This window comes from Ammospiza nelsoni, chromosome Z (genome assembly GCF_027579445.1).
Source record: "Ammospiza nelsoni isolate bAmmNel1 chromosome Z, bAmmNel1.pri, whole genome shotgun sequence".
Lineage (NCBI taxonomy): Eukaryota > Metazoa > Chordata > Aves > Passeriformes > Passerellidae > Ammospiza > Ammospiza nelsoni.
Genome location: NC_080669.1, coordinates 30,679,234 through 30,706,315, shown reverse-complemented (window position 1 = coordinate 30,706,315; position 27,082 = coordinate 30,679,234). Strand labels below are relative to the sequence as shown.

The window sequence follows — 27,082 nt, the reverse complement described above, 5'->3', positions numbered from 1 at the left end:
TAGAACAACCGAAAACAATAACTATACTAGCTGCATTGGCCAGGCTCTTAAAATCTTCTAACTCTGAAGGAATGGATATTCAGAGTGTGCCCAAACTAGTATAGTTTCTGAGGGATGAAGATTTTGGTAGCTACAGAACACTCATACACTTTGAGAAATCTCCCCAAAATACAGCACTGTTTCCAAAAGTTTACCACTTGGTATATTTAAACCTGTATTTTCAGAGAAAACTTGACAGGACTTCAAATGCCTGCCCAAAGCATCCTTTGAAAGTACTAACACTTTCTAGCAGAAACAGCTATTAATATAGTAAATCTCATTTTCCCCAGTCTCATTTTGGGAATGGCTTGGAAGATTTTTCTGGTACTTAAGAAAATTGCTGAATAGAATCATAGAAATAATTTTAATGGAACAGTTGCAGTTTGGCAGAGATGTTAATAACTAGGTATAGTAGAATTATACTGCAAAATAGCTCAGGAACTGTAATTATAAACATCACTAGTGATATAAACTGATTTTTGCATCATACCTTTGCAATGGACAGCTATTACACCTTCAGCATTTTCACAAATATTTAGAAATGTTTTAACTATAGTATCACTAGGTGTGCTTCCATCAGCAAAGAAGAGATCAAAATGCTCAAATCCAGCATCTGTAAATCGTTTGGCGTCATACAGTTTTTTGTTGAGGCGTATTATAGTGGTGACCTTCTTTTGCTTGAAGTATGGGAAATAAGCCTCTGGAGCATGGTGGGGATAGCCTATTTGAGAACAGAAGATAAAAAAAGAGTAAGGCTTAAACTGAAGAAATAAAAAATATTTTTAAAAAAAGATATGAAAATACTCCCAAAACAGAGACAAGAAATAGACTAACTGAAAATGGAACTTTAATACAATCACCTAGGTCAGATACAATTAAACCAAGCATTAAAATTTTACTGCCAGAGTTCTTATAAAAGGAAAAGAGCCAAGGAAAAAACACACTGTTTGAGGAACAATTTTTAAAGCTTGTTCTTACTGATAACAATCAACTAAGAAAGTAGTGGGCTTGTGTTCCCCACCTCCTTTTTTAAGCATACCATTTTCAATTTTACTTCTTGAATGAGGTCCACTGAAGGCAATGAATTTGTTTGGTATTATCCAGTTAAAATCTCCATTTTCTGCTCTCTGTCAAGAGAAAATGCTTGGTTTATCATTATCCCTGTATTTTCAGGCTTTTCCTTATTGTTTCAAAATACATGCTAGATAGAATTTATGTATAATTTTTGTCAAAGGAAGGTGTGTTAGTTGGCTGCTTTCTTTTTCATCATGAGGATGACAGATGCTCTCAACCTCACATTTCTCCCGTGTCCCTGTCTTTCTAAATCAGAGGTGTAGAACAACGCAACTCATGCCCTTGAGATGAAGAGCAACTTCCAAATTTTTATTTTTTATAGGATTCTAAATTGGTCTTACCAATTGGCCTTACCACTATTCACAAATTATAAAATTATTTTTTCAGCTCTGGGACCATTTAATTTTCTCTTTACAGACATCTGGCAGCTTTGCATTTCTGAGACTGCGTACAGTCAGGAGTTGCAGTATTTCATTGTGACAATAATTTCCTAAGACCCAAAATGAATTTTATGCACTTGGAGTTTCCCCGCCCTGTTTTCTTCTTTACCTCAAAGAGTGTTATTACATTTTTGCCATGTGTCCTCAAATACATACTTTGATTGTTCTCTAGCATTTAGTTAGACTTGGGCTTGTATGCCCTTTAGTTTTCCATCAAGACTGCTCAAGAATATCCAGGGTTTTACTAATAAAGGAGACTCCCGTTTATTTCCATTTTGGTTTCTGCTTTTCCCCATGTTTGAACATAATTATGCTTAAATCTGGATTTTACTATTCTCTCTCTGACCACGAACCTTTATTTAACTATCATAACTTAAAGAGACAAAGCAAAAATGGAACTTAATACTACAAAAGAATAGCAGAAATTATAAGCAATTGCTTTAGCATTAGTAACAGCAAACAAATCAAGAGATTGATACTGAACACTTACTTCATAATGCTCATATTCATCTACATCAAACGTACTAAAATCCAGGAAACCATACTGCAAGGCCTAAAATTCAGAACACAGTTCTTAACAAAGATGCCTCTTCAATGAGGACAGTTTATTACTGGTTTTGGTTATATGAAGTCCTTTAAAACACACTCTCCCCTTCTTTCTTTACAAAACTTAAGAATACAGAAAAACTCAGTCTTGCTTCAAACTAGGCTTGTAAATTTCAATATAAGTGAAGTTAGTAAATCAACTTTTTTTGTTTTCACGAAATCACTATAAAAACCCCAGACTATTGAAGCATTTAGTCTTTTTATTATTGCTAGCTGCACAAAATAAAAAGAAAAATAACCAGCAAAAAATATCTGTTGAAGCTCTAAGTAGATTCTAAAGACCACATTCAAGGACTGGAGATATATTTTGTGCACAAATTGTATTTGCTAATATCTTCACTGATTTCAAATTGCTTGCAGTCACAAAGTCCTAAGTAGATATTACTGTGAGTCCATGATGTCCCATAATTAGCCACAACCATAATCCTCAACACTGTATAAAAAATGTAAACATTTGAGTAACTAATAGTTTATCCACTTGTTAAAACAGGAAGACATACACAGATAAACCTCATATCTCCAAATATTAAAAATACTACATTCCAATTTTCTTTTTTACTACCTAATCTTCTGCAGCTTTCCTTCTTGTTCACCTGCAAGAACAACAATGCACCAGTCTTGGCATACAAATAACCAATTTCAAAATACCCAGAAAAGCTGAAAAATCACCAATCTTCAAGAAGATGACTTAACCAGTAAAAATGTCACTATTTGGTAGAGATACTCATTATACAAAACACAATAGTACGGTGGAGAGCTGCAGAATTCCATTTCACTATTCATACAGACTAAAAATAATGTGGTTCGATTCCCTTATCCTTTAATGCTGCATTACTTCACTGCTACATTGCTATAAAACCGAGATTTTATAATTTTATAGTTAAAAAAAGAAGCACCTACTCCTCACATTTGTTCTATTTCTATTACTAAAAAAACATCTGAAATCATTACCATGTGCTGCAAATGCCAGAAGTATATAGCAAACCCATTCAAAACCCTTTGAAAGGCTATGTTCAGCCTAATACATAACACCAGGGGGCATACAATAAACCTAACACATAGCTCTTAGGATTAGAGGTGAATTACTGTCCCAATAGATTACACAAGTAAAACTCAGAATTCCCTCTATAATATCTTCACTTGTTGATTATATAAAGTACTGGTAGACTTCTAAGAATGCTGTATCTATTTTGTGACAATGCATAGTGCACAGTAAACTAGGCAACAATCATCAGACCTGCTAGTTCACAGCTTTAATTGGATCCTAGTTTCCTGAGCCTTCTTCTTCTGATGGGCAACATTTAGCTATTTTTTTGAAATGTGAAAAAATATTCATTTACTGACCTTGTTTATTGCATGAAAACAGTCCAGTAACGTTAGATGAAAACTGCAAGTACCAAAGGAAGCATCCCTATAAGATACAATGACCAAAACATAATTACTGTATTTTAATCCAAGTGAAAGCAATTGAAGATACTTCTGTAAAACACCTTTTAAAATTACTTCAAGGTAATGATTATTAAACTGAAATAATTATATCAAATGATTACTTCATTTCCCATACACTGAATCTTACAAGAATAACAACATAAAATAAAAAGTTATATTAACAGATACAAGAGTAAGATTACTCCAGCCACAGTTTTTGTAAAGCAGAAATGTTCAATTTCTGACATGGACTGTTATACTAAAATATTTAGTAAATATAGTAAATATATAAATCTAATAATAATTATACAATAAATTATAGTAAATATAATAAAATAGAAAAATATTTTCCTTAGTAAATATAATAAAATATTTTCCTTAAGAAGCATAAATAGTTAATGCTTATACAAGAGGAGAAACTAGTTTCATTAAAACTGCTCCTTTCAATGACAAGTTTTTTAATTCTGTTGATCCAGGAATTGCATGTTCTTAGTATGTGACCATTACAAAATTTCATAAGCACCACAGATTATGAATTCCACAGAAATATTATAGTGAAGTAAATAAATAAATTAAACTGAATCTACACCAGACAACCATTATGCCTTGGCAGAACACCTTAAGACCATGCAGCCCTTATCAGCTAATGTTTCTAATAAGTAGAAAACATTTCATGTTCAAATTTCAGCTGAGATAAAGAAGAATTTTGAAGAACCTGAATAGCTGTCTCTAGGACTTTTTTCTATCCTTTCCTTCCTTATGAATCAGTGTGAAAAAGGGCAGAAATTAGGAGGAGACAGAAATAATAGAATGTTACTCAAGTCAAAGAAAGGACACATAAAGGTGACATTGTAGTAGCACGTGTCTCTTAGACCACCTGATGAGATGGAACAAATAGATAAAGCCTGCTATAGTCAGATAGAAGCAGCCTCACATTCTTAGGCCGTGGTCCTCACAGGGAACTGCAACCACTCTGATATGTTTTGGAGGCATAGCACAGTAGGGCAAAGGCAACAGAAATGGCTCCTGGAATACACCGATGACAACTTCCCACTTGCCAAATATGTGCAGCAATCTGCAAATACTGCCTTGTGCATAAAGAATGCTATTAAGTATTGCAAGCCCTCTGTGGTGAATGACAGATATTTCGATATGTTTAACTATCAGCTACTGGCACAAAATCAGACTGCCAAGTGAGAAGCAATAACGAAGATTAAAAAGCTCAGTGAGTGGATACAAACAGTGGGGCTCCTTCACCTTCTGCTGGGACACTTCACTACCAGCTGGTAACACCTCTGATTCACTGAATACCTAAGGTTAGGACAGGGAGTGTGTCCCAAGTGAAAAGTTCAACACCAAAAAAAATTCAACCCAAAAACCAACCACCCAAAAACAATCCACAAAAAAAACCCCTCAAACAAACAAAAATCCACCCCAACACAAAACAAAATAAAATAAAACCCCAGAAAACCAACACAGCAGAAATTAGTACTGAAAAATGTTACATTTGTCTTCAAAATATCAAGGTACAGAAAGTTCTATCAACTTGTTATTTACCTGAAAGGAAGATATGAAACACTTCCTGACAATATAAGCCTGTACACATCTTCTGGGGATTCTCTCAGGTATATTATCTATTTTTGGAAAAAGACAGAAAAGGAAAAAAATTATTTTAAGATAGACTTCAATAATTTCAAGTAATTTGTTTACTACAGAAGGCATAATTATTTATCGCAGAGTGCAAAAGTGCTGGAAAAGAGTGGAATCAAGAACAAATGTTTCAAGTGTGCAACAATAAAACTAACATAAACAATAAAAAATCTTGTCAATCTAAAGAAATATATATTTTAAAATAATCTTTATAGATTTGTGCAGGAGTTGTTCAGCTATAGACTGCAGTGAAAAGGCTCCTATTCAACTGAATTCTTACATTTATCTTATGACTCGGCTTCACCAGTTTGTAAATTTGTTTAAATTAAGCTTTTAAGATGTAAATCAAAACATAAAAACCTGCAGAGATATCAGTAAAGCTATCATCTAGTACACAAATTGTGGATAGACACAGGAGACAGGACTAAAACAGTTATTTATGTTTGATCTTCCTGCAGAACATTTGCATTAATCCAAATTCTGTACTTCCTCTTTTCCACTGCTGGGGCAATATCCAGTAACTAAATCCAGATGTCATAAATCAAGAGAAAACAAAAAACAAAAAAACCCCAACAAACACACAACCCACCCCCCCCCCAAAAAAATCAACAACAAAAAAAGAAATCTGTAGCTTCAGAAGCAAAATGCTATGAACAGAATGAATTGAACCTTCTACTGTCAAAAACACTCAGAAAAGAATTCACAAAGGACCAACTTACGAGAAATATCCGTATGGTCTTCCATCACAACATGTCTGATCCCTCTTGGATAGCCTTTAACACTAAGGTCTCCTTAAAGAATACCTAAAATTCCTCTTTTTTGCATATCTCTTCTTCAAATACCATTAAACACCATCCCCAGCATGGCCAGGAGGTAACAACGGTTAATAACAAGCTGTCATTAACAGGTCAATATTGTGTAATTTCAAGTTAATATTTTTTCTTTGAAATTGCTTCAATACTCTACAGAAAATTGTGTTTTTTTCACTAATTTTCAGTAAAATTATTTATTTCTTTTATACTAATGACATTTCCCTTAGAGATATTTGAAAGTAAAAATCCTCACGAGTATTAATTAAATACCTTCCAAAAATCAAGGCATGGTGTATTTGCTTTCTGCTGCTCTGGACATTTTTTCTTTAAAATGTTGGCATTGCCTTTCAAATTTCTTTGATGCTACCGCAAGGCCAGTTTGAACAAATGGTTAAACATCCTCTCCTCACACACACACACAGAAAACAAGAGTTAGAACAGATGTTGCTAAAAAAACCCAACAAACAAACTCAGATTGAAACACAACCTAAAGAGACAGCTAAAGCAGACATGGCCAACAGGTGACCCCTTTGATTTTCCTGATTCAATTAGTGTGTTAAGTATTTTCAGAGCATTCTTCCCTTGAAACTGGCAGAGGAAAACAGAAAAATAAATCTTTCTTGAGACATAGCTAAGTAATGAAAACGGCATGTTTTTTGTGTGTGTGCTTTCACTGGGGAGAGATAAGAGACTTCTGCATTTATATTAGCAAGTATACACTCAAAATAGAAAAGATACTTCAAAAGCCTCCCCAAGTATCATTGAATAGCTTAGCCTCTGACAGCAAAGTTCACTTTTTATTCTACAGGCATTCATTGCCTGATTTGGATGTAAAGGTTATCTTCCAAGAAATTTCAAATTGTGTGCATTGCTACGGTCCTAATTTGCATCTTGCAGGACAGTGAACAACATATTGCCAGCAACGATACACATCAAGCACTTCTTGTTTATCAGGAAGAGAGCCCTGCTCCTGAAAAACTTACAAACCCAAGACATGAAATGGAATTAAAAAACAGACAGTAATTAGATAGGGTTTGTAGCCAGAAATGAGTCACCTGGAAAAAACCGGATTAAAGAATCACAGAATCAATTAGGCTGGAAAAGATCTCTGAGATCATTCTAGCCCAACCTTTGCCCAAACCATGACCATGTTAACTAGACCATGGCACTGTGTGCCACGTCCAGTATTCCCTTAAACATCTCGTCCACCATCTCCCTGGGCAGGCCATTACAATGTTTAATCAATCCTTCACCCTTCCTGTGAAGAAATTCCCTTCCTGTGAAGAAACTGGACTTAAGTGCTATCACTGTGTAGTATATAGAGTACTAATCGTACCACAGGCAAATAGAAAGGCAACTAATACTACGTGATTTTGTAAGCTTGTATAAAAGCTCAGCTGAGGTTTGAGAGAAATCCTTGGCCTTTCTGAGCTACCAGCTTCTTAAAGGAAACAAGACAGAATGAAGAAGAATTTGTTTACAAGTGTAACAGCTGCAAGACAGAATTTTTTCTCATTTCACTGTGTTGTATTAAAATAAGTCAATTAGTTCTATTTTATCTCTCAAGCACAGATCCTGCTTCTGAAATTACATTACCAGTGAAACTGCTAGAAATACCTTTTCAACATACACAACATACATGCATAACAACATCCATCCATTTGTCCATCCGTATGTGTATGGACTTTTAACACAGCTACATAAGAATACTTCTTCCATACAAGGACATTTAAAAAAAACCAATCTGATTTTGCAAAGCAAAAATACAACTTGTATTATTCAACTGAAGCAAAATGCAGCATATTTACTGAAGAATAAAACTTATTCTGAAACAAAGAGAAATCCTTTTACGCTCAGCTATGACACTACCACACACACAAAAGACACAACAAGTGAAGAGCTGCAGAGACAGCAGTTGATGAAATGGTCAGATAGTGCTCTCAGTTGAAAGTGCTTGTAAAAAAAATAGGTTAGTATGAGAATAGCTAGATGAGTGCAATGGTATAGAGTGCTTCAAAAGGGAAGAATGACACTCACACATAATGGGAAAGACCATAAACAGATAATTACTTCACAAGGAAAGTATCTTGGCAGTAACACAACACAAGAAGCTGTGATATCAAAGTGGACACATAATCAGTTTCTGCCACAGGTTAAGGGAGTACACAGCTAGAAATCCCGGATGTAACCAAGGCTGGATGAAGGCTAAACATGGGTGGGGCCTGCTTTTAGTTGGGGTTAACCAAATTCCATGTATGGTTAACAGGTAAGACTGAAGTAGCAAAGCTCAGAGAAGCAACAGATGTCAAGGCAGCAGAGGCCACACATCTGCATTAGGAAATGGTCTGCACCAAAATAATTCTATCAGTAGACAGAGAGCCAGCATTGCAGATCTGACATCTTTACTATATAAAACTTCCAGCAGCTTTTAAGCTTAACAGCTGGGTTTAGTCTGTTCCTGCAGACTGAATGCCCCTTATCTGTAGGGATTGCTCCTACACTGCTCCATGAAGTGAACCAAAATGCAGTAGTTAGCAGTTAAGGAAAGATTTAGTTAAAAAAATATTTCTGACACATCTACATCTATATAAAACTGAATATAATACTGTTTCTGACCTGGAGGAGGCCAGGGAAGCCTTAAAGATGAACAATTTCATTGGAATGATGTGAATGAACAAAGTACTAAAGAAAGCAAATAAACAGGAAAGTGAAAGTAGTAGTGATCAAATATCTGTAGCAGACAGAAGTGTTGAAAGAGAGAAGGACGTTCTAAGGCAGCAAGCAGAACTGAAGTTTTAGAAAACTGAAAGTTTTAGAAAAACTGAAAACTGAAGTTTTAGAAAAGAAGAGAATGGAAATGTTGATCTAATGAATAACAAAACAAGATATATTTGTAAATTAATGAGGTATGTACTGGGGGAAGGAGAGGAAATGAGAGAAGACAAACTCCAGAAATCAAAATATACAACAACTGAAACTAAGTTGTCCAGATGCTGATTACAACTTATGTTTCTGCTGTGCTTTCTAAGATGATGAAAACCTTCACAAATAAAGCTGTTTTCTTAGGTTAATGCTAATAAAGCAACCAACAAAATTGACTACTAGAAAGATAAAAATATTAAACTAAATTTAAAGCAATGATATTAGGAGTTATTTAGTAGAAGCATTCACTCTCTGGGATAATCTTTATCCTTCTGTGTATATACAAATGAAGAAAAGACTATTAGAATTTTACACTTATTTCCCAAGAGGATTCTTTCCTGCAGTTAGGGAAATATTAGAAAAAAAAAAAGGCCTTCTTTCAAAAAAAGCTTAGTCAATGCGGCATGCATCTACAGGTTCAGCTTTTAGAATTTTCCTACAGTCATATTCAAGTCCAGATAGGAGTATACATACCTATCTATACACACACAAATAAAAACAGAAAAACCCTTAAAATATTTTAGAAATCTTCTACTTAAGTACCTTTCAGGAAAATTGTTATTATAAGGAATTGATATCTTTCAAATCAAACATATCATTTTATCACAATCTGCAATCATGTGTATACAGAAAATTTAGAAATTTGTTTTTTTATGCATACAAAAAAATATCCCACTGAACTTCAACATATAGCCAGGAATTTGCAATTAGCAGTTGAACTACTAACAATGCTCTAATAATCCTTTCCATTTAGGACATCTGTTTCTAATTAAGGAACTACAGGCACCTCTGTGAATGGTCAAGAACCATCCAAGCACTGAACACTGGGAAAGGTGCTCTCAAGCACTCCTCCTAACAGTGCTGTGCAGTCAAAACAGCTGCCTTCAAGTTCACTCAATGAAATACAAGGGTTTGTAGGATTACATGACCCAGTCTTTATTTAGGAGCATTTAAAATCAACCAGAGAATGAGAGTTTTTAGCAAGCCATGTTTTCATCTGATTCATTAGTGTTTTCAATCCAGCCTTATTTTTCAAGCAACCATTTCATAGATTGGAGTTATAATCATTGGAATGATATTCACAATAGGACACAAAGTATTCCTGGTAGAAAGGGAAATGAGTCTCTGGTTAAAAAAGGCATCTTAACTTTCAATACATGGCACTGCCAAGTAAAATAATAATGCTGCATATAAGACCAAACATGTTTAGTAATAATAATCTATGACATAACTTGCTGCTTTTTCAATAGGCTATTGAAATAAGCTTTACTGTTAGAAACTATATCAACTCAAGTCTGTAAATAGCACTTTAAATTCATATCTATGATGTGCTCAATACAATCATGTTTATCCACCTGTTCACCCTCAAATGAAAAATCTGCTTATGGCTGCTACCTAAATCATATATTTTACCAACCATGCTCACTTAGAAGCCAGAAAATAATGAGATAATTAATTTTAAACTGCTTACAAGTGAATTTTATGTGATACAACTTTGTTCCAAAAATGTCACTCTTCCAAGATGGCCTGAACTGCTGTAAACAGCAAACAATTAAACCCATTCTGAACAAATAACTGCTGTGTGTGACCAGACTCAAACACAAACTCATACAGTTTTTATAACTTTAAACTGTCAAATATTTTATTTCATTAAAACCTCAATGGGATATACTACTCAGTTAGTAGATTAAATTTCTAGCAATTTCCTTAGGACAAAATGTTAGATATTTTAATTGCAAAATTAAAATATAAGTTTATTAGAACAAAAAGATTCCTGTATGGATTTGTATTGTAGTGAAGAAATGCATGTGGCCAACAGTTTCATCACTAGCAGAAACACAGTCATTAAGTGGACAAAAGAGACAGAGAGTGAATAACTGCCTGTCTCTGGCAACTCTCTTTGTTCATCATAAACAAAAGCAAGAAACCTCCAATTACCTTTTAAACAACAGAGGAAAGTATAAAAAACCCTGAACTGATTGGATTGGGCGCATCACTATTTTATGCCAGATAAGGAAGCAACCTAAGGCTATAGAGTGAGGGACCTCCAAAAGAACAACCTTTCTTCTTCTATGGAGACAAGCAGTTTTGTGGGAGCATACTGGAATAGAACCTAGTAGCAACAGCAGGAAAAGCTGCTGCTGTGAAGATTAATCATGATTTCCCAAATACAACTCAGAGAACGTAGCATTTTAGAGGACACAAACTCAGAGATAGCCAAGACTCTAGGTAACTTCTGCTTAAATGAAAGGTCAGTACTTTGTCCATCTAGTCTCTGTCACTTGCTCATCAAGCACCTCTCACCAAAACATAGCTGAGGGTGAACATGGTTTACCCACTCTAAATTTGAGCACTGCCACAGTTATCCATTCACCACCACCCAGTCTGGATCACTAGAACGTTTATCTCAGGCTTAGCCAGAGATAATTCTGCAAGCGTCACACTAAGAACAGAACAGTTCAACATCGCAGCAGTGGGTGCCAATTGATTCTCCAACCTCCAGCTTCTACCCAGCATTAGGCCCACAACTAGGAAGGATACTAACAAATTGAAAAGGCAAAAAACCAATACTATGGATTAGAACGGATGAAGGAAACGCTGCTTACCCTGAAGAAAGAAGATGAGAAAATAGACAAAGTACAGAGATGAGTCCTGGAGAAGGTGACCTGAATTACAGCAGTTCATGGGGCGGTACCCTGGAAGGGTCACCCTCCAAGTACATAATTAGTGCCAGGCCTGAGAAAAAAAACACTGTTACTAAGTTAATGTAGCCAAGGGGAGAGGGGGGAGTTTGGGAATCGGGTGGACAGGGCACAGAGGGTACATTTTCTTTCGTAATATAGAAGGAGCAATGATGGAAGAAGCAGACTTTCCTCACCCACAGCCAAGTCCTGGTGAAAATCAAGAGAAGCCACTGTAGGTATCAACTCAGAAGACCATTGCTGCTTTGGTACTGTGGTAAGGCCTGAACAGTGCAGATAGCTTTCAAGGAAAAGATTTTTCTTTAAAAGGTGAAGAACAAAGCTTCCCCCCGCACCCCCCTTCTTTCCCTTTTCCCCCTCCACCCAAATAAAGTGTAAACATTCAACCCCAACACACTGAATTCTGGCTACCCTTTGTGTGGCTGAATGTGCCAAATTTTTGCTAACCTGCATAGAAGAATATTATTCCCATGATGTCTGCAAAAATTTAGAAACTAAATACAGATTTAAAATAGATGAAAGATGAACAATAAAGGGATTAAGGTCTAAATTGTTAAGATTTACTCTAAAAAATTTGTATTTTATTCTAAAGCTACATATACAATAATGAATTTGAAAACTTAATTCTTCAATCTTAAGGCCATGTTATACTGAAGAGCTTGAGTTAGGCTGTGCTGTCACATCAAAGTACACCTGGAAGGAAGCAGGAGATGCAGGAGGGGGGAGAAAGAAGTATGTAGTCTGGAGAGTTCATAAACTATCTCCACTGAAGAGGAAAGAAAGACAAGTTAGGTGAACGGGAATGGGGGAAACATTAAAACACATCAACTGTGAAGAAAAGACTGAGAACAGACTTTGCTTGAAAACAAGAACACTAACAGCTGCCCTTACCACATCACAGTTAATGAAGACTTTCATAATTGCCTTAGTAGTAGGAGCATATCCCCACATGATATATACACACACATATACATTTGAACAAAAGATGACAAACGAAAAATCATGCTAATATATTGCAATTCCTTTAAGCAGAAGTTATAATATTCTGTTTAAGAATACAAGTTTGAGGTCAACAAGCCTTTGAAAAAACATGCTCAGAAGTTGAACATTTATCAGGACACAGAAGTCCCAGAGGAGAGATAGTCATATACAGTTCATTACAGTTTTATAGCTTAACTGTAACTGTGCTTCAAAAAACCCCAAAAGATAACAAACCCAGAAATTACACAGACTCACTGTGCCTTGTTATTCTTGAAAACCTTGCTGTTATTCCTAGCAAGTAACTTGTAGCACCTGCACCTACACAGCACCCCAAAACTGTGCTTATCAAACACTTTCAACCAAAGTAGACAAAGCACTATTTTTGTGCTTGTCTGCACAAATCTGCAAAGACCCTTTCTACTTCCTTGCTCTTCCCTGAATGAACCAGAACTCCCTCAACGTAAGGCATTGCTTACCCACAGAGCTCCTCAACTCTGTTGAAATGGGAACCTATCATGAAGCTAAATAAATAGAATCAAGTAAGAAAACACATTCAATCCACAGAAAACAGAATACAGTATCAACCTACAACTTACACTGTAAGATCAGAAAATAAATAATGACAATCGGCTCAAGCAACAAAGAGTATTACCAACACGACACAGTCTGATTAACTAAAATAATAGAAAAACTCCTTAAAAGATTTGACCAGTATCTGGATGGATCTTCAACAAAAAGCAAAGCATTCTGAAACTAAAGAAGGTAGACACTTAAGCCTACATATGTTTTTAATATAGAAGTAATCAATATTTCCTTTTAATCATGAAATATGCTGATAGACATGTTTATCAGGCATTCTGAACAGATCCCATATCATTGCTTGCTCCACAGACAACAGTCCAATTCTCCCTACAGAAAGCAAAAATATGGGACAAATATGTGTGAACACTTGAGCAATGAGCTCTGTAATTAAGCCTGCCTCTTCATGAAAGATCATCAAAGAAGGCCATGGGGAAAAAAAAGCCTCAGGGGCATAGTTTTTCTTCTGTGATCTTTCTTCAGTGGAATCCCTCCTACACAAAACTGGGAAGAAATTCTACCCCACTGTAAAGAAAAAGCAGTATCAAAGTCAAAATGTATTGCACTGGAAAGAAAATCAGCATCTAGCTAGAACTAGCTCACAATCTTAGACTTGCAAATTTGCAAGATAGACATGCCTACAGACGACTGATGCTTCACTTTCCCATAGGCCTTTCAGGGAAACTGCCAAAATACTCAATGTGTACAATACAGTAACTTAAGCACCTCTCCAGACTCTGAGAACAATGGTGGTTTTGCCATATTTTTTTGCCATATGCCATGTGTCTGCAACTAGCCCCACCACATGCCTTGACTGGGCAGTCATCATCACTCTGTGAGCAAGCATCCTTTCTTTACTCTCAACTCCCTCTTCCTTCACTGCAGCTCTCTAAAGCAGAAACTGCCTATTCATGTGTACAACAACCTCCATTTCTAATTACTGTGCTTTGGATTGTCATAAACCATACATATTAATCTTTTATTCAAGACTGTTGAAGAACTTACCTTCACTTGCATGCTATTATTGTGACATGGTAGGGCTACCAGGTGATCAAAAATAAGATTTATTTCAGGTTTTCTGTATACTTTTGCATAGCGAACCACAGTTTTTTTCCTATTAGATTGTTTTGCCATTAGTTAATCTTCTGTACCAAAATTCTACTCAGAATGTCAGCTGCCGTGCCACACAGTGCTACTACAACACATATTTCCTAAAAGCTGCAGCTGTTTTGTCAACATAATTCCTTAACAGCAAACAAGCCTATTTACTCATATTTCCAGTCTCCATGCAGTTTAAGATTGCACAGGACTACAACAACAATCCCAATTCAAATACCAAGAGTGATATGTTTTGAAATTTAGTTCTCAATTTGTAAGAAGTGCTATAGAATATAGACAACAGAGAAACTCCAGGGAACAGAAAGTGGACATCCTGCATGATGCAGAGAGGCAGCAAGGAGACTGCCTGCATCACAGAAAGTACTGTGTAGCCTTTGCAGCCAATAAATAGGAACACCCTAAGGCTACATGAACCAATCTCTCAAATCTCCAACATCAAAAAGTGCATAGCTTCTTATTTCATTTTATTACTCAGTAAACAAGAGAAATGGTTACAACCAAGATGTTTTAAAAGTCAAAACAGAACCTGAATATGGTGTATCACAGCTTACAGCCTGAAGAATTCAACATTTTATTTCTTGACTACATTTCTGTGTACCAAACACATGCAGTTGTGATATAAAGCCATCCCTTTACTCCTCTGCGGCCACAGACTTGGCTTAGTACCTTCTCAGCCACTTTGTATCTTCCCAGGTTTTAGACAGGCTCTAAACCCATCACACATTCTCACTGCTTCTCCCAGATGATTGGAAGCGATTACTTTGTACTAGAGAAGAAGCAGCTGGGAAGGAGAGGTTCATTTAAACATGCACTGGGTAAATGATACATTATACTTCAAGCAAAATACTATGTTTCTATTATAAAAAAAGAAAAGAGGTTGTGTGGTTGGGGAGATGCAAAACTTCAAGAAGCAATGATCTTTTCCAAATGAAATTATTAAAACTAGTTTTTTTTCTGGCAATGCTCTTATTTCTTAAGAACAAAAATGGCAGTAGGAAGGAAAAAACCTGAAATCATACAACTTCATTAACATATATTCTGGACCTTAGAAACTCCCTTATTATGTGCTTCATTACTATAATTACATTAGTAGGATGATTATTCAAGAGGAAAGTACTGTTTTTATCTTGCTGTTCTAAAAATTGAGTATAAAAAGTTAACACAATCAGCAGCTGTTGTAAAAATTTAAATACTTACTGCGTAGGAGCCTATGAGGAATGCAGCGTTTGCTTGCTTTTTCTGATCAAAGCCAGTATAATGAATTATTTTCTTCCTTATCAATGAAAATGACTGTATCAAGAAATGAACAAGATCATGATTTTTCATTTTAGACCTTTTATACCTTCTTTTATAAAATCAGAGAAATGCAAGAGTTTGTTTACCTCCTTTCATCCAGCTGTAGTCAGAGAACCAAAAAGACTGTGGAGTAGTCCCTCAGAAGCTTTGGAAAACTGCATTGCATCCCTACCTAAATTTTTCCAGTATTTTCCCCAGTATCCACCCAAAATAATTTTTGATAGAAATTACTGAAATACTTTGTTTTTCTTCTTAAATGCATTCGTATTTTTAGCTTGCGTTTTTTACTTCAAGCCTTATGTAAGAGATAGCCATTTATGAGAACAGAAAGAGGCATTCTCTGAAGCAACACAAGTATATTAAAGTTGTAAAAATTTTAAAATCAGAGTTACACCTTTTTGTTCATTTTTCAAACTCAAATGTAGATAAATCCACTAGTATTTGTTTCTAAGGATCAGAACCATGCTTAGATTAAAATATTTTGAAATTATTTCTAAACGTTATCATAACTACTTTTTTTAGGTGTCTTCTTGGCTTGGCATACAGTTTCTCCATATATCTTAGAATGTGGGTGGAATGGTATTTTCAATAGAAAGGACACACACATCAGGTGGCTGTTATCCCCTAACTAGCCCTTGAAATAAATTCTGATGTGCTTGAAACTGCCCACTTTGATCAACTGCTAAGCTATCATAAAATGTCATTTTATGCATTTAAATAGCAATGTTACCTCTTCAAGATACCAGATTCAATGCATTCAAGACAAAACCTCAGATCAGTAGCAGAAATATGTTCTCAGAAAGCCTAACATGTCAGACACAAGACATGGAAAGGGACTGTAACATAGAAGCAACTATTTTGTTGCTTCAGAGCACCCAATATACAAAAATCAGAGAATCTCATCTCTAATGAACACAGTTACCCACGTGGGAGTTTCCCACCTCCCAGCCCGGACCACTAAACAGGTTTATCTCAGGCTTAGCCAGAGACAATTCTGCTAGTGCCCTTGTAGGAACCGAGCAGCAACATCACACCCATGGGTGTCAATTGCTTCTACAACCTGAAGAATAATAAAGCAAGTCTGAATTCTGCAAACTATTATCTGCGACAGACATCAAGGAATGAAAAAAAAAATACCCTCTTATTTCATTATGTGCTGTATATTTCCTACTTCTCACAGTTCAGTGGCAGTTTAAAGATCTAAGTAGTTTTGAAGAGGCAAACCATGATTGACATTAACAAAAATAAGCTTTTTTATCTGCCAAACAGGTTTTATACTCCAATATCTACTAAAGGTGAATTAACTTGTAGTAAGTTGTGTTAATTAATTTAAGAAATCTGTTTTAAACACACTATGCTTTATCAAGAGCCCAATCCCAAAAATTACTCAGCTCCTGTAAGAGAAAATAATCTGCATTACAAGCAGAGCAGCCTCCTTCAGGCCAATGCTATCAATGCTACTAAATATCAAATGTTGTTCATTATTGAAGAATGTCAGCATCAGAAGAGAAGGCCAAGTCAAACAAAAATAATTTCAAATAAAAACATAGCACTACACCTTCAAGCTCACTCAATACTGGCAAATTGCCAATAGGACAGAATTCCAGGAAAAAAGCTTTTCCTATATAAGAGGCTGTATTAATTCAGCAACTGATCTTGTAGAAGCTTAACGATAGTTACTGCCACAGTTGTGTATCTTCTGTAAGTGAGTGAGTGAATAAATAAGTGAGTTTTCCACCCTGATCCTCCTCCTCCCTAAATTCACCTCACTAAAATATAGCATTCATATTCAGAATTCAGCTGGGTTAGGAAAACAGGAAAGCAACTGAACAATAGCAACAAAAGAAATGTTGGCCTACTTGTTTTTGCTTTTTAAAAAGCCAGTAATAAGTGGCTTTTGAATCAAAAACCCAAGTATTACCTTTAATTTCCTATTTAGCTTGCAGCAGTATCTGTAGACCATTGCCAGATTGAGTGGTCCAAAGTCTGCATAGAAACTGTTAGAAGAAATGAGAAAACTTGTACATGACCCCAGTAAATACCTTTTTTTTAAACAAGATACACAAAGTTGTAATAATATACATGTGATATATGTACATCATTCTAAAAACAAGCATGCTCTCTTACATAAATACATACTGTTTTGTTGGAGGCAGCACCCCAGACTTTAAGAACTATTTCTCACTACTGTATCACTCTATGACAAAAGTTTTTAAACTCTATTTAAAGAGGACCTCATAAGCTTTACTTTAAAAGAAGGCAACTTGTGCTACAGAAAAGTGAACACAGAGAATAAATATTTATTAGTGTATTAAAAACCAGCAAGCATGCCCTTGATCAAAACTATTTGAAGAATTAGCAACATTCCACATCATGTGAAAGACAAACACTGTTCACTACAGGGGAAATAATATATCCATTGTCAGCTCATAAAGGCTTGAATTGACTTTACCATTTTCTTGTCTGATTCTAGGAAGTTCAGACATTCCACTAAATACATGAGGAACCAAAGACACCCCTTTTAGTCTGGCAGTACAATGTGCACTTCTAAATTTATAAGGCTGTATCATGTTTCTGTGTCTTCGAACAAGAATGGGTACAATGAAAGCTTCTGCTTTGAAGATGTTTTTAAGAAATCCTGATGGGAAAGCAAGAAACCCTTCAAAAGCCTATAAATCATCATGGCACGAAGTCTTAGAAGACCAAACTCATGGAATTAATTCTCCAAGGAGACTAATTCCTCACTGCTGTTGTTCTGACTAATTTATTTCTGTCAAAAAAGAAAAAAACCCCTAACTTGGTACTTACTTCTCATACACAAGTTCATCATCAATGCAGAAATAATGGGTATTTGCAGCTCCACTCTTTGGTTTTTGGTAGAGAATTGCAAAATAAAGGCGATCTGAAATGCAAGAAAATTGGAAGCTTTTATAAACATAATGATTTTCTGCTGAAACTCTGAAGTATTACTTGTCAATGGGACAACATTAAATGGTTTAGAGTGAAGAAAAGCTTCTTTTAAGTATTAAATCAGTTATTATTATTTCTCCAGTGTTAAACAAACAAGGCACACAAAGATTGAGGCTTTTTGCTCAGCAGCATTCCCATAATCCACAGCTCTTTAGTGTTCTTTCCCAAAGTGTTCCTTGTTTGACGATTTTGCAAAATAGCAGGAGCCTGACTTGCACCCACACACACAGCAGACACCTCCTTTATCAGGTTTGGTTCCACACCAAATACCAATGCACACACACCACCCCTCAGACTAAAGCACAAATCCCTCTGCACCTCTGATTCCCTACATTAAACTAAATGGTGAAGCACACTCACACCAAACACAGGCACTCCTTTCTGCAAAGCCATGATTTTGACAGTAGTGCCATACAAATTAAAGCCTGCAGGTAACAGACTCGGGAGGTATCCAACATGCTACCCATGGGAGTACCAGCCAAGCCCCATCTGGACATCTCCAACTGAATTCTCATCCCCATCCCAGCCGCCCCTTCAAAGCCTGTGTGTCTGCAGGCAGGAGACATCTTGTACTTGCCCTGGCTTCCTTTGTTAAGCTGAGGGGAAAAAAATACCAGTGGTATTCACATAGGTATAAATTACTTTTATGGCCGGGGAAGTTGAAGCCCCAGTGAACTTTAAACACTGACTGTGCTCCTGCTATAAATTGCTGTGCTTGGGGTAATTGGTCAATAAAAATTGAGGCTTGCAGCACCACTGCAATACTTGTCTTCCTCCTGCTGAGAAAATATCATCATAAAGTATTTGAATTAAAATTCAGACCTAAAAGGAAAGCTTTTTTTTTTTTCAAATTAATTTCCTAGAACAGATATTATGTAAGTATCAAAACAGATCACGTGTATTATTTCAAAACATGATCTGTGGTGAGGAAAATCTGTATGTCAGTTTTTATACAGCAGAGGGGGAAAAAAATCACTTCAAGCTTCAAAAAAGCATAATCCATGACCACCACTTAGAAATCATCACCTGTATCTTGAAAATACATATCCAGGTACACCCTGAAAGGAGTTACCATATCTATATTTCAACAGTCACATGCTCAGTGCTCACCTACACACACTAGGATCTCAAGGGTGAGGGCAGAAAAGTCCACCAAAAAGAGTACAATTTCTTAATGCTTTTTTCAGCAGAACAGCAGCCCAGTGTGAGCGGTTTGGCTTAAACATGTACAGATCAGGAGCAACACTGGGATGTATAGTACCGCCTAAGCAACTCAGGCACCAACCTCCTTACTTTCTAGCAGAAGCAAGGCATCCAACTTGCTTAATTAATTTCTAATAGACCCATTCAGTAGCAGAGCAACTTCAAGTACTAAATGTGCTGCTTCTGTACTTCCAAGCACTTACCAAATAATTCCCTAAAAGCAAGACAAAGGATAAATGTGTGCATTTTTAAGAAGTGACTAAACTGCCCACAAAGTGAATTATGTGGGGAGAAGCAAGTGCACTGATACTTCAGCTGAGTGCAAAATATGCTGACAAAAACTGCTTCATAGAGAGGCAGTCCTGGGGTGGACTTTTGCGGGTAGCTCCCCACCCCGGTGTTAATCATTGAGCTCTGTCAAGGTGGATTTGAATTAATTAGAAACTGTAACAGGCATCCCTGGGCAATACTAAAAAAAGAAAAAGAAAAAAAAATAACAAGGGAGAAAAAGGAAAAAGAAAAAAAAAAGGGGGGAGAAAAAAGAAAAAAAAAAGGAAAAAGAAGGCAAGAAAAAAGAAAAAAAAAGTGGAAAACAAGGTAAAAAGCTGCTTTGCTGACTTCCTTCCCTCTGCTCTGAGAATGACAGCTAATGTATGCAGGAGAACCAAGGGCAAGGGAGGAAGCAGAAAGGAGAACTGAGAGAACGTGATATCTAGGGATTGTATTTAAACTGGCATTGCTAGATTAAACACATGTCACTGCAGCCCCAAGCTATAATTTCACACCACTTCTAAACTGATTTAATGGCTAGCTGCCACCAGGTTCCTTAGAAGGAAAAATCTACTGAGTTAGTTCACTGAACCAGCCTGCTGGGGGTTAAGAGCAGGAATATGCAGCCAAAATTTTTCCCTCCATGGCATCTGTCCTTAAGTGCCAGTCTAATTATTGACTAGACTGAGCTCTCCCTCTTCATTGTACATAAACAATAACCACATCAAAGTCTGGGAAGAATGGCAGTAGTACTCAAACTGAGTTCCTTGGGTACTCAAACACCACCTTTTTACCTTTTTGCACTTCAGCTTCTTCAAAGAAACTTTACATCACTTTTGAAAATATAAAAGTACTTTGCAAAGAGCAATCCAAAATCTTCAAATACAAAAGGAGGACAAAAATGAAAATATATATAGTTTGCACAGGTCAAAGACCTAAAATAATTTAGCATTTTGCTCCAAACCCAGATTTGAAATAAAAGAATCACGTGCATCCTCAGTGCTCATACTGTTACTGAAATGCTTCTGCAGCTTGCAAAAATGTCCAGCAAAAATAAGAATTCCTATCCTGAGCAAGCAGTGTGTATGTGGCCTTCAGAACTGCTATTGGCAATGGTTCTGCTCTGGTATCTCTGAACTGTGCTCATTGTTGCTATTCTTAAAACACCTGAAAGAAACTTGAGTTTAATGAGTTTACAGAAGTACCTCACAATAAGAGCAGTGTGAGTCAAATGCCAATATCCTGACAAGCTGTCCACTCCTATGCACTGCTAACAATTAATCCCTATTATGTAAACAGCAGGCTCCATCTTTTTAACATGTTTCCTATGGGGAGATTTTGGAATGAAGAAATTTCCTGTAAGTGTATTTACCCTTCTACTGATTTACCAGTCCAGCATCTGACAAATGCTGTATTACTCACCACGTCTGTTTTTACCTGTTTTTTTTTTTCCCAAACACATTCCAAGTTCTATTTAATAAAGGATTAGCGTGTTGTGATTTTTTTAACAGAAATTAAGAGAAAGGAGAATTCCTTCATTAAGGATCGGATTGCAGGATTGAAAGTTTATACATAAAATACACTCAAGCACTGATCATTTGATTTCACTAGGATTTCACAAAGGTTTGGACTACCAGGAGCAAGGCTTCCCTCTCATTATCTTCGTACTTCCTTTGCTAATTTTAGCTCTTTAGTATTTCATTTACATATAGTGCACTTGAGCACTTCCTAATTCCTGCAAATTTCTGATAAAAAATCATCCTAAAACTATCAAACTAGAGCAGACCTTTCTAATCATCTCTCAGAAGAACGACAGAGTAGGGCTCACGGCCTTACAGGCTGCATCTGCTCTGCAATTAAGAGATATGGCTGCAGCATTTTAGATATACTTCAAATACACTTAATTTTATCAGCCTTATATAACAGAACAGTTAAAATACATAAGCACGGATGTCACTGCAGGCATTTAATTTGAGTTACTGCTGGTAACTCAGCTAGAGAGACTAAAGGGAGCACACACAAGACTGTCCAAGCTGATTGCAGTGTTACAGAAGGAAAAGCACTCTGCTTGTTTATCAGAGCCACAGCGTTCTGTGGAAATAGATGAGTAGAAAATTGAGAGCTACCACTTCAAAATCACATTAATGTGAATTTAGAGATGAAAAAAATAATCTCCTTCCTTTACTCTTAACAGGCCTGATGCTTCTCAGGTTGTGCTGCACAGGCCTTCAAGAAAGAAACTTCATTAATTCAAGAATTACAGTTGGCCTTGATCATCTTAGAGGCTTCTTCCAACCTAAGTGATTCTATGATTTTAAGCGACAACTAAATATTAAATGGGCATTAGTGGCAGGACTAGCTTGCATATGATCAGCAAACATTACTTAATGCAAACAGAAATTCCACAGTTCTATTGTAAAATAGATGTCCTAGATGAGAAACTCAGTGACTGACAGTACAACAAACCCCAGTGTTAGTCTGTTTTGATCACCAGGAATGTAACCAAAGAGGAGTGTATTTCTGAATTCAGAGCTGGTATATACAATTTTGTTGTGTTTGACTTAAAAAACTTCAACATATTTGTTTAAGATTTTTAGTCTTCCTATCCTTGAAAAATTTCATTAAGTGATCATCACTATGATATTTCAAATTCAGCTAATGATAGACTTGCCAATTGGAACAACAGCCTGGAATCTGAAAAGGAAAATAAAAGTACACTAAAAAGATAAAGGAACTTTTTTTTAAACAAAAAACTATGAGAGCCTTATTTTCAGTGCCATGTCATGACTGATCGATACTATTATTTCACTTACATAGAGTGCTTCCACTCTGCTGCTCTTGACTGACACACAAGACTGCACATGTTCAGGCACTTTTAGTGCTGGATTAGACACTAAAAGCCTTAAACATGTATTTAAAATCTTAGCTTTGGAGAAAACTCACAAGTAAGTGAGGTCATATTGATAAAAGAGTAAACACAGTTTTTGTACTGAGACAGCTGCATAATAAAAATGAATTGAAAATGTTGAGAGTCAAAATATTTGAAGCTTAATGATACTTATTAGAAGTGTCATTAGCATTCTAGAAAAATAGTTTTCTATTGGGTACACAAAGTTTATAATGACCAGCACTCCTGGAAAAAGACAACTTAAGGGTTTGAAAAAAATAACAAACTGCAATACAAAACCAAATAAAACAACCCACATATCAATGAATACATTAAAATGAATATTTAATTATCAACTCCTAATGACAATATAAGCAAAATTATTCTCAATGAAGACAAACAAAATAGGTATGTACACTGTAGCTTAGAGCATCCTTTAAGATGTTCAATTCTGTAAACAAAATGCGTATACATTCAACAGGAAGAACAAACACCAAGAAATTATCCATGACACTATATCACTTAAAATTTAATTCCATATCTAGTTATTGTAGTTATTTAATTTTAGAATTTACTACACAAAAAAGGTGAGAGAGAAACCCAAACATTTTGCCTGAAGTTTATGCATTATAATTCCACATCTTCTTTAAAATGCTCTTTATAAAATAAGAGCAATGAGAAAGAAAAGGAGCTGAGGAAAGGAAATGAACAGCTTCCAAGCGTCTCACAGAGCATTGCTAAATTTTATTTAGATCATATAAATTACTTCTCTCAGAGATCAGAAGGATATGGGAATATGCTTCTAATAAACAGACTAAATGCATTCAGTTCCAGCAAATTGGATTCATACCAGCAAGCCTCATGCACTAGTTGACAAAGAGAAAATGATAAAGCTTACCATGCAGCTTAACAGACTAAAATGAACAACTTTTTAAAAGGACAGCTTTCCTGAATTAGTCTTACTAGTAACCAAGAATATTTAGACAGTTCTGATTAATAGTTATTCTGACATATGGCTGATGCATACAATTAATTACAAAATAAGGAAGTGCAATGATTACTGTAAGTATTGTGGGAATAAAATACCTAGAATGGATTTGAAACTTTGCCGTCTGTGAATGTAACATCACACAACAAAAGATCCATAAATCTTTATAGCAATTTTGGTTTATGTTCTGCTTCTGTCTTTTGCAAAGATGAAAATAAGGGTAGCCTGAGGTGTTTTTAATAAGTTTGGCACTGTTTCTCTAAGCAGATAAGCTAACGCAGACCTCTCAGCCTTTAAAATGGTTCAAATATTTACCAGTATGTCCATTTTTGAGAATAAGACCTTATGCTTTGTCTCCAGTACACAGCTATTAATTAGCTTCTCGAAACTGCATTATGAGAAGGCAAAACTGCCATTTCAAACCTTGACAGAACTTTAAAACAGCTGAACAAAAAGATAAGCCTGTTAGCTTATTCTTTTAAGATTTCGCTTTAAATAAACAAGTATGACATAGCAGCAAACTAAACATTAGACTATAATTTGAATCAGAACTAGAAATTGGACAATAAAGAGCAGCCACTGTGCACAGCAAGATCAAAAAAAAAAAAAGAAGTATTCTTAAATATAATAATCAAATTTACTTTAATCAAAGTAAAGTTAATTAAAGTGCACTTTAATCAAATTTACTACACTAGGTACTGCTGCACATGGTGAAATCCCACTGAAAAAACACAGGTCAAAGCCTCGGTGCTCTACTGAATTTAAAAAGGTAAACACTTTCTTGAAGGAGAAAATACAGTAATTTAATGGGCTTGTTGATGCCAGACACACGTTACCAGGTCAAAGCAACTGCTTCATGAGAATGGTTACAGAGATCTGTTGGCTGGAGATGTGAGCTGGACACGGCTGCGTGGTAATACTGGCAGTAAAATCACTTTGATAGTAAAAAGTCATTATCTGTTACAAGAGGGGTTTCCACAACTGACCTTAAAATCATACTATCATCATGTCCTATAGGAACAGTTGCTGCAACAGAAACAAAATGCATATGGAGTTGTTGGAGCTTTAGAGTTCTGTAGATAAGTACACCATTATGTTTCTCAGTGTAGATTAGGCCTAAAATGCTGATTTTTTTGGCTGGAATATTTAGGATTTTATGTGCTGACAGTATTAAAGCTTTTTAAAAAGAAGAATCCGGTATGCTTTGGCAGTTTACATTCTTTCTACGTTGCTATGACAAATTTTCAAAACAAAATCTTACGGTTTTCTATACATACACTTATGTAGGAGACACACTAGTTAATATAAGGAACCATGTTTTTACCACAGAAATAAAAGGTACATTGGTGCCTTTTCTTCATGTTTGCTCTTTATATTTTTGCTTGCTCTATCCACAGATATTTTCCACACCCTTCACAAAGATGTGCCGGGAGGGATAGTTCTTGCTTTTTATGAGAAGTTGTAAATACACTAAAATTCTGAGATTATGACATATGACTTAAAAAGTAATTTTTGCTGTTGTTTTTGCCTTTAGGCAAACTAAACTCAAGCCCATCTTTCAGATGGGGAGCTCAAACCTAAACACAGAATGTTCTGGCTGTGATCCAACAGGCTTCTTAAAAGAGGCAGACTCATGTGCCAACACAAAGCGCGGCTCGGAGCCTGGAGTCACGGAAAGGAGGGAGGACACTGAGCAATCCTGCCTGCACAAGCTGTTGGCACTTGCATGTCAAAGGGAGGTGCGACGTTCGCCCACTATTTTACTCATTAGCCGGCAAGCCCGATATAACGGCATCAGGAGAAACAAATATCTGCATCTATCTATACATGTATCTATATATAATAGATACAGACAGATTAGATACAGATATATTTGTGCGTGCGTGCGTATATACACATTCCCCCAATACATGGAGAAACATGCTACTTTTTCCACCCCACAACGTGTTGAACGGCTAGAAACGCGTTTAACGTTGTTTTCCGTTCACTCTCTCTGGCAGGCAGAAAATGCCAGCGAGAGGCAATCGGGACTGGGTACGGCTCGGGCTACCGGGACACGGCAGGACGAGCTATCCCGCTGGACGAGCGGCGCAGTTCCCAACAACACTTGGCTGAGTGACACGCCAGAGCTCCGGGCTCGGGGACTGACCGGCCCACCGCCCGGACAGCAGCGCCTGCCGAGCGCCCCGGGCTCCCGCCGGGAATCGCACCGACGGCAAGTTTTCCTGCCCACCCGGCGCCGGCGCGGCGCCCACCGCCGGCGGGACGGGACACCGCGCCGGGACACCGGGAGACCCCCGCCCCCCGCGCCCCCGGCACACCCCCCTCACCCGCGATCCTCAGGCAGGTCTCCAGACCGACGGGGGGCGGCTGCCGCCGCCGCTCCGCCTCGCCCCCCGGCGCCCGCGACGCCGCGCCCCGCGTCCTCTTCAGCGCGGGCGGCGGCGGGGCTGCGCGGCGCCGCGCCTCGGCCCAGCTCTTCCGCTTCATGGCGGAGGCGGCCGCGGCGCTACGATCCCCTCATGCCGCGGGGACACAGCGGCCGGAGGGAGGGGAGGGACCCCGCGGCGGCGAGGGCGGCGGCGGCGGCTGACGCGTCCCTGCGGACACCGCCCCCTCCCGCCGCACCTGGGCCCCGCAGCCCGGCGGAGCGCCCGCCGCACCCCCAACGGCCGCCCCTGATTGGGGCGCGCGGTGTGGCGTCACCGGCGCGGAGCGGCGGGGGGGGGTGACGTCATGGCGGCCGCGGTAACAGGTGGGCCGGGGCACGCGTCCCCCCGCCCCCGCTGCCGCGGCACCGCCTGTCTGGGCGCGCGGCCGGCCCGCGCTGCTGACGTGGCGCCGGCTGCCCCCGGCGGGGAGCGCGGCCCGGCCCGGCCCGGGGACTCCGCTCCTGCCCCGCTCCGGCCCCGCTCCGGCCCCGCTCCTGCCCCGCTCCTGCCCCGCGGCCTCGCAGCCCTCCAGGTGCCCCTCCTGACGCGTAGCGAGAGAGGAGCCCGAGCACTCGGTACTTTGTAAAGCCAGCTCAAAACAGTCCAGTTGCATGCAGTCTTCTGGTCTGAACGTTAAATGGGCTGATCCGGAAAGTTTAAATAACTGTGTTTGAATCTGCCTCT

The 27,082-nt window shown here is 37.6% G+C and overlaps 1 protein-coding gene across 4 annotated transcripts in view; it reads right to left on the bottom strand.

The window, feature by feature from the left end:
* The window catches only part of CDC14B (cell division cycle 14B), a 43,857-nt gene extending 17,381 nt beyond the window's left edge, over positions 1–26,476 (bottom strand). For all 4 annotated transcript variants that reach the window (XR_009420432.1, XM_059492486.1, XM_059492488.1 and 1 more), the window contains exons 1-9: positions 26,297–26,476; positions 18,457–18,550; positions 17,570–17,645; positions 15,550–15,642; positions 5,145–5,221; positions 3,504–3,570; positions 2,044–2,106; positions 1,079–1,166; positions 530–760 (exon numbers count right to left, since the gene is read on the bottom strand). Coding sequence is in view for 3 of the 4 variants with exons in the window: in XM_059492486.1 (XP_059348469.1) it covers positions 530–760; positions 1,079–1,166; positions 2,044–2,106; positions 3,504–3,570; positions 5,145–5,221; positions 15,550–15,642; positions 17,570–17,645; positions 18,457–18,550; positions 26,297–26,456 (949 nt within the window). In the remaining variant the exon portion in view is untranslated. The remainder of the gene's footprint in view (positions 1–529; positions 761–1,078; positions 1,167–2,043; positions 2,107–3,503; positions 3,571–5,144; positions 5,222–15,549; positions 15,643–17,569; positions 17,646–18,456; positions 18,551–26,296) is intronic.
* Between the last annotated feature and the right edge of the window lie 606 nt (positions 26,477–27,082).